Source organism: Nymphalis io, chromosome 24 (assembly GCF_905147045.1).
Source record: "Nymphalis io chromosome 24, ilAglIoxx1.1, whole genome shotgun sequence".
In the NCBI taxonomy this organism is placed as follows: domain Eukaryota; kingdom Metazoa; phylum Arthropoda; class Insecta; order Lepidoptera; family Nymphalidae; genus Nymphalis; species Nymphalis io.
This window is the reverse complement of record NC_065911.1, coordinates 5,702,528-5,717,613: the sequence shown is the minus strand read 5'-3', so window position 1 is coordinate 5,717,613 and position 15,086 is coordinate 5,702,528. Positions and strand designations below refer to the sequence as shown.

The 15,086-nt window shown below is 34.6% G+C and overlaps 1 protein-coding gene across 5 annotated transcripts in view; it reads right to left on the bottom strand.

The window, feature by feature from the left end:
• The window catches only part of LOC126777871 (transmembrane and coiled-coil domains protein 2), a 47,419-nt gene that overhangs the window by 9,812 nt on the left and 22,521 nt on the right, over nt 1-15,086 (bottom strand). For 3 of the 5 annotated variants that reach the window (XM_050501124.1, XM_050501125.1, XM_050501127.1), the window contains exons 2-10: nt 9,928-10,222; nt 6,885-6,991; nt 5,646-5,779; nt 4,744-4,770; nt 3,276-3,398; nt 2,647-2,807; nt 1,997-2,067; nt 1,511-1,644; nt 762-776 (exon numbers count right to left, since the gene is read on the bottom strand). In XM_050501124.1, coding sequence (XP_050357081.1) covers nt 762-776; nt 1,511-1,644; nt 1,997-2,067; nt 2,647-2,807; nt 3,276-3,398; nt 4,744-4,770; nt 5,646-5,779; nt 6,885-6,991; nt 9,928-10,071 — 916 coding nt within the window. In that variant the 5' untranslated portion in view covers nt 10,072-10,222. The remainder of the gene's footprint in view (nt 1-761; nt 777-1,510; nt 1,645-1,996; nt 2,068-2,646; nt 2,808-3,275; nt 3,399-4,743; nt 4,771-5,645; nt 5,780-6,884; nt 6,992-9,927; nt 10,223-15,086) is intronic. The other 2 variants (XM_050501126.1, XM_050501128.1) reach the window with 1 other exon arrangement.

Below are 15,086 nucleotides of genomic sequence, written 5' to 3'. Positions count from 1 at the left end.
TCTACCAAACCGCATTAGAGCAGCGTGGTGGAATAAGCTCTGAACCTTCTCCTCAAAAAGGGAGAGGAGGCCTTAGCCCAGCAGTGGGACATTAACAGACTGTTACTGTATAGGTAACAAAAAATATACAATAAGGAGGTATAGTTCATTTCCATGCAGGACATATAAATCTTATAGTAATATATATTTTGTTTATGACGTAATTTCAATACTGACAAAGGGTAACTACTTGGTTTCTATTCGGTTTTTCTCGATGCAATCTACATGCGGAGTGGGTGTCGAAAATAATATAGTTATATTTAATTGTTAAATAACAATATTTTTTTTTTTTCGTAATTATATTTTAAACTACATAGAAGAAAGTAAAGTTTTTGTTTTGAGTAAATATTTGAATTAAATTAATCGAAACTGATAAAAAAGTAATTAAAAAAAAAAAATTAGAAAATTTCAAAATTGAATAGATTAATTATTTTTATCTGTAAAATTCACTATCTGTAACATCTTTAATTTTTTTTTTATCTGTAAAATTTCTATTCAAAATTACTTTCTTTACTACAATATATAAAAGAAATATTCCAATTTTTTTATACTAATGTAGTTTAGGTTAAAAAAAAATATTATACTGAGCTTTAGAATATTTTTTTTATTCTAAATCTATAAACAGAATAGTTAATAGAATATAAACACAGATGAATTATCTAAGGTGTGAACAGATAATATTAAAAATGTAGGTGCAGACATTATCTATGCGACATACTTACAAGGGCCCGTGTTCTCTGCGAGAGAAAATATGAACGCATAAGTAAAACACATTAGCAATATTCATGATAGGGTATCTAGCTAGGTATATGATCATGGGTATGTATAATATTTATTATATACATTATAATAATAGAGATATAAAATATTTTTTCTATGGCAGTACATATTAAAGTTATTATGAAAAATTATGGTAATTGATAGGTATTCTTATAAGTTGTATGGAAATATATTATTATTATTATTGTAAAGATTTAATTAAAATAATTTTAGTGCAAAGAGGATATTATTGTATAATGTGATCTACAATATTTTTAATTTAGAAGAAATATATTTTGAAATAATTTAAGATCTAAGAAGATTATTTAAGAAATAATTTGAATAATAAAGAAATGTTTCGTAAGAAAAATGTTAATATTTAAATGCATTCGATTAAGGAATAGAATTTAAATTAAAAAAATAAAATAAAATATGGTTGTAGTGTGTAGCTATTGTGAGCGTGACATAGCTTCAAAACGGCTTTATTACAATAGGCAGTTTGGTGTAACAAACAAAACATACCTGTGTTTTTGTGTACAAGTAAGATAAAAAGAGAAAAAATATATTTTGTAAATAAGCGCCAGTGAAGCTTCGCGGTAAAGCAACAACCATATATATATATATGTGTCATAGTTATGACGTCAGTGTGCGAGAGAAACGTGTGTATAGGAGCGGTATAAGTGCAACAGAGACGGCTAGCGTGTGTACCGACCGGCGAGCTGTGCGATGTTGTCCGCGGAGCCGAAGCGATTGGAGCGCGAGAAGAGATGCGCGAACTCGCGCGGCGCTGACATCACGCTACCACCCAGGCCCGTGATACCGTCGCGGATGTTACCACCAACATTCCTATGGAACACGGAAAACTTTAAAGTGAAAACAACTTGACACTAAATAAGCATAAATCTTTTATTTTATTCTTCGATTGCACATTCGATTATACATGCAGGATATACAAAATATAACTGAACATAATTAATTAATTTTATTACTATGATCCATATAACTGGTCCAGTTATCCAAATCGATGTTAGGTCTAGATTTAATTTAATCCTGTAAAATGACGTTTTAATAAGTGCTAATTACTAACTACTTAAGTAAATTTACTTTTGAACTGTCAACAAAATATTTGCCACTTGAGATAGTCTAAGGTACAACTTTAGCCATATTAAAATCTAGTAATTACTATGAGAAAACTAACTTGAGCCCTTGTCCCATATCTCTTAGAACTTCTCGAGGTTGCCTGTGTGACTGTCCACTTGTTCCGTGTTGCTGAAATTAAATATAAAAACGTTTTAATTATAAACGACACGTTATTTAAATAAATTCACAATCGCGCGTCATTTGTCGAAAAACGTTTCTGTACTATCAACTTAAAGGCACGAATAAGTACACACGCCGATCCTTCGCTGTTCGTGAAGGTTACTGCTTTAGTCCAACTGGCTGTATGGTGGTATGTTTTGTTTTGTGTGTTCAGTGAGCGCATGTGAACATACTCGGTGGTAGGGCATTGTGCAACCCCGTCTGAGTAGCTACCACCCACTTATCAGATATTCCACTGTCAAATAGTAATTCTCGCTTTTGTTATGTTACGGTTTGAAGGGTGAGTGAGTGTTATATTTCTTACAGCACTAATCTTAATTGGCGGGGTGATCACTTACCATCAGGTGACTTATTTGTCCGTTTTGACTATTTTATTTAAAAAAAAACAAGCAGCAACGATTGTCACCACCGACTTTATTAACCCGATTTTCAAAGCCAGGCGATTGAATGATGTGCAATGCGGGCCCCGTTCACGGGAGTCGCTTGGCTCACGCTAGCACGCTCCTTCACATAGTATTTATGGCATACCTCCCAGTTTTTAATCCTCTTGTTATAACCATCTAGCTTTTTTTGCAGCTGGACGATGCAGAGTGCGCTTTTCTGGTTCTTTTTCTCGAACACCGCTTTGATGCGCTGTAGCTGCTGTTTGTCGGCGTTGGCTGCTAACTTCAGGTACTCGTTTACGTTGTCTGGAAATTATTAATGAATTAAAAATTTTGTGATTAAAGCTGTGAATGTGAACTCTACCGAGAATAAATGAGAAGAAGCAATGTATTTACTCGTAGACAAATAAAATTAGATAAGTAACAAAAAGCTGAACTATGTAAACGATAAAAAAGGCTAGACTTTTTGTATCATTTTAAAATATTTTCCTAGGAATAAAATTGAAATTAAATTTATAAGAAAGATCGCTATTATATTATATTCGATAAAACTTTAAGACGAACTTATTTTTAACACATGTTTTCGTCCACGTGCTACGTGTTTGGCATAAAAACGTAGCCTATGTCGCTCCTTGTAGTACAAGCTTGCTGAATACCAAACTTCATCAAAATCGGTTCAGTGGTTTAACCTTGAAAGCATACCAAGCAGTCAGTTGTTTTCAGTCAGAGATAAATATTGACTAACAAATGATATTAGTATATTTGAAACCTTACCATCTCTAATGGTCTGTTCGAGACGTATCAGGTCCTTGGTACGTTCGATCTTACTGTTGAGGTGTGCGATCGCCGCCTGCGCCTTCGCTGACGTCACGTTACCACCACCATCCATTTCGTCGCCTGAAATAAATGTTACATAAATACTAACGCCACAGTGGTCATCACCGCCCATGGTATAGACAAATTTCTTTCTTTCTTTTTATTCTATTATTTTTTACTGGAGGTAGAGCTTTGTGCAAGCTCGTCTGGGTAGGTACCACCCACTCATCAGATATTCTACCGCAAAACAGCAGTACTTGTTATTTTTGTGTTCCGGTTTGAAGGGTGAGTGAGCCAGTGTAATTACAGGCACAAGCGACATAAAATCTTAGTTCCCAAGGTTGTTGGCGCATTGGCTATGTAAGCGATGGTTGACATTTCTTACAATGCCAATGTCTAAGGGCGTTTGGTGACCACTTACCATCAGATAGCCCATACGCTCGTCCGCCTTCCTATTCTATAAAAAAAAAAATATATTATTTGTACTTAACATATTTTTGTATGGTCCAGCAGTTGACGTACTATTCATTCACGACATCAATTCGAAAATATATAAACGCAACAAAGTTTAAAGATCCTCGTATCACTCTGGCTCACTCGTCTTTTTAAAAAAAAGTAACACATTGCATTTTGGCGGTAGAAGATAATTTCTCGTATTCTTACCGTCAGCTATCTTGATCCTGCTCTTATACAGCTGTTACTACATCTGTTTCTATAATTACTAAATATGCAAATGTATTTATGCAAATCATTGACCAACTAAAATATATAAAACTAGTTTTATGAGAGCCGAGATGGCCCAGTTGTAAGAACGCGTGAATCTTAACCGATGATCGTGGGTTACGAGCAAGCACCACTGAATTTTCATGTGCTTTCTTTGTGATTATAATTCATCTCGTGCTTTACGGCGAAGGAAAACATCGTGAGGAAACCTGCACGTGTCTAATTTCACTGAAATTCTGCCACATGTGTATTCCACTAACCCGCATTGGAGCTAAATAAAAATCAATGTGAACGAAAATAAATGTGCAATAATAAATGATTATAGTATACGTAGGCACAGTGTAAATAAGCGAAAAAAACATCTCACATTTTTTATTATATTTGTTTGTTAAGCCAATATAACAAATTGCCACAATACGTCATTAGTTAAATGTATTTGAATCAACGAAACATTATCAAGCAACATTTTTATCAATTAGTAAAATTTAATAATCATTAATACACAGGAAAAAAAGAGATCGTTTACACTTCGATTATTTAAAATAATGAATATAATAAATATTAATTATTTTAATTAGGCACGTTTGGTTGACATTGAATTAATATATTTTTATATTTAAAAAAATGTATACGGCTTCGTATATAAATGTGTTTTTTAAGAAGTTTCTAGAATTTATTTACGTAATAGAATATTAAAGTATACCTTGATTGATATAGTCTCCATCCTGACCTGCGAACAGAAAAACAATACAAATTATATAACATTCCTGTGGTGGGGCTTTATTCAAGCCCTTCAAAGAACCCACGAGCATTGCTGTGTTCCGGTTGTCAATGTATTTTGTCGGTGGTGACCACTTATCATCAGCTAGCCCATCTGCCCGTTCACCAATCTATGTTATCTAAAACAAAAATCAATATTCTAACTCCGAACACAAACCAACCATGTAATTATAATTAGGCACGCTTCTTATTGTTTAGAAATTACCAACATTTTAAATAAATCATTTGATGGACAACCATTGCGTATGCTATTCTAATTAGTTGAGACAAACGTAACTATAATATATACACATTCAATAATGAAAATATATGATCACACTGTAAGATACAAGTTGAATACAATTCGAAAATTTCAATGACAGAAGGTTTGAACTATTTTATGGATATAAATTATCCGACCCCCTTCATGTATTTTTAAAAGATAAATAAGATAAACATTGTTTTTCTTTTATTATTTTATTAATATATCTATTTCTTTTTTCAGTTTATGTTTTTGTATTGTTGGGATTTATATTTTATGGCTCAGTTACATACTTATTGCACAATTGCGTAGCTGCAATACTATTGTACCAAGTATGATCCAAGTGCTTTAAATAAGGAAGATATTTGGTCAGATACTCGAAAGCCATAACATATCTGTTTTTATAGCTATTTTCATGTTATAATCTTTAATATCTTAGAGCAGTGACTCGCCCGACGAATAAAAACACCAAAAATACTCTCATCCAATAAAAGGATATGAAAAGTCATGAAATCAATAGATCATAAAAATCATAAAAGTTTACCGAGAACGCGAGATTTTATAGACAATAATAAAATGTTCACCTCGATAAGCCGGCGAGCCGTATTCATCGGCTGACGATAATGCATAGGAGACGTTAGGACTGCATACCGCGTAAGCGTAATCACCAGGTGCCAATATATTCGACATATTCTTCTTTTGAGGCGAATCTTCTAAGCTGAAAAGAAATTCAATGCGTCAATATCGCAATGATTTACGGGCCGATTAACGATGTATAAAAGTTCAATGACCCATTGGGCTATAGTCTGTTCGTCAGCTGGCGCGAGCTTTATGTCAATCGGAGATAGTAATTTCAGTAATGGGCATTGTTATTATAATAACTGCTTATTGTAACAAATGAAATTTAATAAAGGAATATTTTCAAGAGGCGACCTAAGCGACTAATCGCCAAGTCGGCGATCTTTTCTTAATATGTCTGGATTTTTAAGACAAGTTCATGACGATAAGTAATCAAGTTGTGCTTTGTTATGAATGATAATGATTGGTTCATTATAATTAGTTATAAATATTGGTGTCATTATTTTTTTTCAGAAACCCTATACATAACACATTTAGTAAATAGACATCTTATTTGTTTTATATATACTAACATTATAAATGCGAATGTAACTCCGTTTGTCTGTGTGTCTGTTACACTTTCACGTCTTTACCGGTGAAATTTGATATATTTTAGAATAAAGCAGGTTTAAACGCCAAGGAATGACATAACACCTGCCCCCATCACGCGTAGAAACCCGCAAGTGATAACTAGTATATAATAAATATTAATTATATGGAGGAACAAAAATCATTGGAAATACTCATGTGTTGTTATAATATATAATATTGTAATTTGTTTTCCTTATATGCAATACAACTCAAGGGTGATAATCTCCTCTAGCATCCCTAACGTAATATTTTATCAGCTTATACATATTTGCTAAGAAGTAGTAGTAATTAATTGAAAGTATGTAATTGTAGAGATAATTAGCCGAGATGACTTAGTGGTTATAAAGCGTGAATCTTAACCGATGATCGTGGGTACAAACCCGGGTAAGCACCACTGAATTTTCATGTGTTTAATTTGTGTTTATAATTTATCTCGTGCTTGACGGTGAAGGAAAACATCGTGAGGAAACTTGTATGTGTCCTCCTTCTCCTCAAAAAAAGCGAGAGGAGACCTTAGCCCAACAGTGCGACATAAACTGGCTGTTACTGTAATTATAGAGACTGAGTGAGTCATTAAAAATGCTGTTATGTTTAACCGATAAATATTGACTTACTCTCTAGAACTATTCGCCGTGGTGTTACTGGATAGCGGGCTGTTGCCGAGGTCTCTGGAATGGGACTTGACATGGTGCGCCCTGGTCTCGCCGTGACGCGATGAATCCTGGAATAGGAAAAAAATATAACTCTTGTTATTATATTATAAATATATATATATATATTGAAGTCCGCCTGACTGATTTCGGCCACAGCGGCCAATCACAAGTGAGATTAGCCAACTGTGTAAGATGTGTGTGCGCAAACACAGGTGCACTCTCTATTCTCTCACTCTTATAATCCGATGTTTACGTGCTTTCCGAGGAACAGGGTTGTACACACTTCCAATAAACTTTTTATCGGCCCGACCTTGGGTTTCAACCCAGGGCCTCGGGATCAGCGGCCTTAATGCTAGCCACTAGACCAACGAGGCAGTAAACATGTTATATTACTCAGTATTAGTATATATATATATATATATATATATATATAATAAAAAGCACGGAGCTAGTATTCATTGACTCACATAATACATATAAATGTAATTGTATATAGTTGACTATGTAATTTCATTAAAGTAAAAGCGAAGCTACTGTATTTCTTGCGGGTTCATTAAAATCAACATTACGAATCTTCAATGCAATCCTGTAAAAGGAAAATTTAAAAGGTAACGTGAGAGCCGTTTCGAAAAAAGTAAATTTGAGTATTTTTTTAACTAAGACGTACCTTATGCGTGTAATCAGATAAACTATCGAGGAGTTCGAATTAGTGGTACTAAAATAACTAGCGAGTGATTTGAACCCACTTAAACAGACCCTAACAAAGCCCTACCAACAAATTCAACATTGAGTATACATTATATATTATATTTAGTAGTAGAACAATAAACGACAACAACAAGAGCCGAGATGGCCCAGTGGTAAGAACGCGTGAATCTTAACCGATGATCGTGGGTTCAAACCCGGGCAAGCACCACTGAATTTTCATGTGCTTAATCTGTGATTATAATTCATCTCGTGCTTTACGGTGAAGGAAAACATCGTGAGGAAATCTGCTTGTGTCTAATTTCACTGAAATTCTGCCACATGTGTATTCCACCAACCCGCATTGGAGCAGCGTGGTGGAATAAGCTCCAAAACCTTCTCATCGAAAAGAAGAGAGGAGGCCTTTAGCCCAGCAGTGGGACATTCACAGGCTGTTACGTTTACGGTAAACAGACCCTAACAAAGCCCTACCGACAAATTCAACATTGAGTGTACATTATAACAATATTTAGTAGTAGAACAATAAAAAATAACAACAGACAAAATAAATAAAATAAAACAATTTGTATGTTTGTGTAAATTGAACGGAATTTTACAATGTTATTGTTAAAATGACGGCCTCGAGTATATATTCTATTGATATTGACTGCGTTTCCGGTAATTATTATACATCGGTGTTTGGTTTTACACCATGAACAATAGAAGTGTCGTTTATTAGAATTATAATAATCTCATATTACGTATTACTTGTTATTATTATAGTCTTTATGAGTGATCGAAATTCGACATTATCTTATTCTATTCAATACTGAAAAATTGACGAAAACGCGTATGAAATTTGCACGTTACGTGCTTACACTCAATTGTGAACCTGACAAATTCCTAACTCCCGTAACTTTTAATGACGTGGAACTTAAACCTAGGACATGAGGGCCCACTGCCTTTATAGTTAACTACTTATCTAGACTAGCGAAGCAGTTAAAAACTTTATAGATACAAACTAGTTTACAGTTTGAGTAGATGAACTGACCTGACCTAATTAGTTTTGATTAGACGTAGCCCCCTCTCCCACTATCCACACACAAACTCGAAACAAACCTAATCTTGTAGGTTTAAATTATAATCAACTGTACGCGAACTAATAGTCGAGATGACCTAGTGGTAAGAACTCGTGAATCTTAACCGATGATTGTAGGTTCAAGCCCGGGCAAGCGGCAACCACTGAATTTTCATGTGCTTAAGTGCTTAACCTGCATTTGTCTAATTTCACTGAAATTCTGCCACATGAGTATTTCAGCAAATCGCATTGGAGAAGCGTGGTGGAATTAGCTCCAAACCTTCTCCTCAAGGCCTTAGCCCAGCAGTGGACATTCACAGGCTGTTACTGTACTGTACGCGAATTCATTAGTATTAAATTTTAATTATAAATGCCTGCTTTAGTCTGTTCGCCAGATTGGTTACTAGGTTACTAGTTAAGGGTTACAGTGAAATTCTCAATATAAGGCCCATGTAAAGCAAAAAAAAAGTTTCAAATTTAGAACGTGCTTTCAAAGATTAACGCATGCAAGCGATAAAGATTTATAATAACCCCTCCCCCCCCCGGTCGGGCCGATAAAAAGTTATTGGGTTTTCCTATCGAAGTTTCTCAGTAGCCGCCCGGAGTTTAGAAGTTGTAAGTGTGTACACTCCCGTGCCTCGGAAAGTACGTAAAGCCGTTGGTCCTGCACCTGAACTCTTTCGGATTTGCCGACCCATCGGATTATGAGAGTGAGTGTACTTGTGTTTGTTCACACACTTGTGCACTATAGATCAATCGATCAAGATGACATCGTCATAATACGCATTTATTATGACCAAGTAATTAAAATTTCGAAAAAGCTGTACGACTTTTATTTTAAACTTTAAAATAATTAAAACATTTACAAATATAACCTTGGAAAAAACGGAAGTCAATTTTCTTTGATAAATTCTATCTAATGTTTGCGTAAAGCGTTTCAAAACTGCGTCTCGCCACGTCCTTGTTGCCTGATAACGTTATCAGCAACTAAACTGAGCAAATTATTAAGATGCATGTCAAATGTTAAAGACCTCATGTTTCATTGAATTATTGACCACTTTAACGTATATGTGCCTGTTTGGAGGGCTTTGTGCTCAATTAGGTTATTACTAGGTAAGTAGCTCTCGTCACATATTCTACCGCCAAGCAAATGAAATAGAGACAAGGATATGATGACGATGATGAAATAAAATAAGTCGTATATTAAGAATCAATATAAAACAAAACCTTTTACAGACTTACATGGTGTGCTGTGGACGGCGACTGCACCCTCGACCTAATGACGTCATCCGTCACCACCGCAGGGTCGCGTAAATCAGCCGCGGAGGGCGACTGGCTCCTACTCGATCCCTTGCTGTGACCGTGCCCCACATGCAACGTATCCATTGCACCGTGCCACCGCGCCACCTTACCACCGAACCCGGCCACCGGACCACCTTACATTGACTTGTAACAATTCGACCATAAGGATCTATGCCTTATTATTTTTTCATAATTGGTTCATTACTTTCGTTAGCTCCATTCTTTCGAGATTTATCTGTAAAGAAAAAAAAATGTATAATTAAAATTTTAGTTTACAATTAGATAAATGTTGTAACAATTATAGATAATTGTGATGTTTCTTATCAAAGGCCGCGATGTCACAATGCGGTACCAATTATGAATCACTCATTCTTTTCCTTAAATTTACATAATCTATATTTATTATTTATATAACATAATTATATTCATAATGCAATTATTTTTATAATATTATATTTAAAAAATAATCATAAGATATTTATTTTTTATAATAAGATTAGTTTTTTTAATAAAAATGCATATACAATTATTATTAACGTTTAAACTGAAATTTCCTTAAGCGTATAATATTAATAAGTATATTCATGAACCGAAAATATTGACCTCTCAAGATAAACATTGAACAATGGTGCCGCTAATTTACATAAGTATTATTGTAAGATGTAACAATATGTTATAATTAATAACTTTTGGCACACATAACTAATAACGTTATATTATTTATGTTTTTATTGGCTTAGTGACAGAACTATTATCATATGATTTAGATAAATCGTTTTCAGGGATCGCAAGCAGTCGTCCGTCGAAGCGAAGCGAGTCGTGAGAGATATTTAAGAGTCGGATATCTGGTCGGACAGTAGCCTTACCTGTGACTCATCGCTACGATCACGCAAAGGGCATTGAATCTTTTCCTGTTTCTTATGAAGCTACTACGTTAAGGATTAAGTCCTTAACTGTAGTACTTATGTAATGTTAATGTGAACAAATATTACGACAACGTTGTTTTATACATTTTATATTTGACTGGCCCGTTGGCGTTGGTGAATTATATATAAAAGGATGTACTATTTATTTATTAAAAAATCATACAAATTATATATATATTTTTTTTTTATAGAATAGGAAGGCGGACGAGCATATGGGCCACCTGATGGTAAGTGGTCACCAACGCTCTTAGACATTAGCATTGTAAGAAATGTCAACCATCGCTTACATATCCAATGCGCCACCAACCTTGGGAACTAAGATTTTATGTCCCTTGTGCCTGTAATTACACTGGCTCACTCACCCTTCAAACCGGAACACAACAATATCAAGTATTGCTGTTTTGCGGTAGAATATCTGATGAGTGGGTGGTACCTACCCAGACGAGCTTGCACAAAGCCCTACCACCAGTAAATATCTGATGAGTGGGTGGTACCTACCCAGACGAGCTAAAAAACATATATATATATATATATATATATATATGTTTATCAGTCGACTGTTACCTATAACGCAGGCATAAAGTTAGCCTACCTTTAGAACAGACGACCGCGTGAATAAAAATATTATTATATTTCATCGAAAAGTCATTCCTTACAGATAAATTATTTGTGTTGTATATTGCGTAAGATATGGTTTTATCAAGGGTCAAGCTCTAATACGTATCTAATATTAATGAAACACAAATTGCTTATTAATGTACATAATTAAGTATATCTAAAAAAATATTGTAATATATCCGGGTGACAAGTCTTCGTTAAAATACGATCGAGAAGAGACAAAAAAAATATCGATTTTTTTAAGAAAAAATAATTAAAGAAATTCCAATTTCTATAAATATTACGAGTATCAATTAATAATTTTCCTCAATGTTGATACTAATCACTAGAAAAATCTTATTTAAAAACTAACATATTTACACTACAAAAGACATAAGTTAATTTAATAAGTACCTACATAGAACGGTAGTCAACCCTTATTCGACGTCATGTTGCGAACTGGTCTTCCACGTATGGCTCACGGGCCACAGCGTAAATCATTTGTCTGTCAATCACAACATCGCGTGTTGCATACCAAAATAATATGCTAACCATGTATGTTCGTATACTTTCCCAATGTCAACTGCTATAATAACTACGTAGAATAAGTTATAGTCTTGTTCATTAAATCGCGCTTAAGGAAAAAAATTAACATATTTGTTTTAGATGGATTCTTTATATATTTCTTACAATTGTATTGAATACTAAAAATTCATACAATCTACATTTAATAATGGAACCCCTCTAGATGTGGTTCATCTGAAAAAATCTGAATTACTATTATTAACACAAATCCAACTTACTTACATATATTATCATTATTGTTGTCGATGTTAGAAAGTTTTAAGACACATATTACGTAGTAATATAGAAAATCTTTGAGAAAAGCGTTAGTAGAAGACATCTAAAAAATTAACAATAAGTCGTATTTCAAACAACAGTACTGGAAAGTATCGGAAAACATAATATTAAGACTGTTGATTGTCTTTATCTATTTGGTAAGGGAAATCGATAACATAACGATACCAAAAAATATTTAGGTTTTTTTTTTATATAATAGGAAGGCGGACGAGCATATGGACCACCTGATGGTAAATGGTCACCAACGCTCATAGACATTGGCATTGTAAGAAATGTCCGAACTAAGATGTTATTACCCTTGTGCTTGTAATAAGTGTAATTACAAGCATAAGGGCTCACTCACCCTTCAATCCGGAACACAACAATACCAAGTACTGCTGTTTTGCGGTAGAATATCTGATGAGTGGGTGGTACCTAACCCAGACGAGCTTGCACAAAGCTCTACCACCAGTATATTAACACGTCCACTTCGCTAGAATAAATAAATTCATTAAAATTCGTTAAGCTATTGAGCTTCAATTAGAGGCACAGATCGAAACACAAAAAAAATGTAGGAAGTAGTTAAACGATCATAAACCCTGTTCTCAGTTAATATCGTCACTACAACCTTGATATCGCGTTTAGCTTATCGCGGCAGGACAGCCGATTCGAATCCCGGTTCGAATCAATTACGATGACATCGAATTACGATGTTGCCAGTTAAGCTCTAAGATCTTCGAAGGCACGCAAAGTCATTGGTCCTGCGGTGCATGACGCTACGATCGAGCAGGATTGCCATCCTTTTTTATGAGTAAGAGGGGATACAGAATATAATCGTGTTTGCTTTCACACACGCCTGCAATACTGTTTCTGTATTGCTCTGCCCTGCCTTCGGGTTATTGCAATGCTATGCAACACTTAAACGACCACCGTGGAAAGTATATCAAATTTTTTTACAATTAACATTTGGTTGAATAAAGATAAGCTAAGTTTATAAAAAAATGTACAAAACTTTTTTTTAATTAAAAGCACATTGAAAGTATTAAAAAAACGAGTAAAAGTCTTTATTTACAAACACAACCAGACTTGTATAAAATGTGCTTTCTATATTATAAAGAAAAAAAAGTCTCAGTATTAAGCAGCCCAAAGTTAGGCAGGTAGTGATACACACTCATGAATCACAAAGCACATAAAGCTGTTGGCTATGCGCATGATCACTCTCGGTCATGTCTGATTGCCGTCCGACCGAACGATAATAGTAATAGATAGGAGCCTCTGGTTTGCGCATATCCTAACACGGTCCAGAATAATCCTTTTAATATGACAGCCCTAAACGTAATTAGTTTATAAAAACAGATAAACCATCATTAATTAAAAAAAAAATCTACAACGTTATGACTTTGGCAAACTGGGTAGGATCCACTCCAATCACCTATACAACCGCTAAACTATTTAGTATTGCTGTGTTCCGCTTAGAATGGTGTGTGAAACACTGTTATTACAAGCACAAATGACATTACCTCTAAGCTGACAATGTTGGTAGGCAACAAGCTTCCATAGTTTGTTAATATTTCTTATAGCGCCGATGTTTATTGCCGGACGGTGGTAACAATTCATCATTAGCCATAGCCCATTTGCCACTCTGTTCCTATTATTAATTAAAAATATATATATATCCTTAATCCCGTAAAGTAACTACAGTAACAGCCTGTTAATGTCCCACTGCTGGGCTAAGGCCTCCTCTCCCTTTTGAGGAGAAGGTTTTTTTGGAGCTTATTCCACCACGCTGCTCCAATGCGGGTTGGTAGAATACACATGTGGCAGAATTTCAATGAAATTAGACACATGCAGGTTTCCTCACGATGTTTTCCTTCACCGTTAAGCACGAGATGAATTATAATCACAAATTAAGCACATGAAAATACAGTGGTGCTTGCCCGGGTTTGAACCCACGATCATCGGATAAGATTCACGCGTTCTAACCACTGGGCCATCTCGGCTGGTAAAGTATCTAAAGTAACTAATAAAAGAAAATCAATACATTAAGTTAGCCAACAACATAGCTGCTACAAATTAAACTATATAATGCAACACAAACTTTAAACTTTAATGGGCAATATTTTCTTCGCTATTGTTAACTTACGCTGTGAATTGAGTTTGTTGTGATCTTGGCATTTCACCAACTTGTAGTATATAAGTGACGTAATTAAAACGAGCCTACTTGAATTGCGATTTACATAATATTATGTTGCACTTTGAACTATTGCAATTTGCAAGTTAATGAAATTTTATTTGAGTTTTTTATGTAAATTATAAAATCATAATTGCGAATCAATGCATAGCTTAAACTATGAGGCATAGAGTCGAAGTTTGGGCGGCAAGTTAAAAAGGATTGTTCTGAAGAACCTTAATATTGATTGAAAGCCGCAACTTAATGCTTCAAAGTAAAAAAGTCTTTTTTTGTCACGGACCGGGATCGAAACTCAGGGCCACAATATCAGCAGCCTTATATGTAGTTAATAGCCGAATGAGGCAGTTGGTCGTTTGATAGTTACGACCTGTAAGTCGACGTAACACATTTGCATAATGAAACTTATTTTACTTATTCACGACGAGGACAATATTACTATTTTTATTATATTATACAATCGTTTTCGTTTGCTTTTTTCGGCGAAAGTTGGATGTTAGGTATAAATATAGTATCCTTTGTCCTTTCTTGATGTTGAAGCTTGGTTC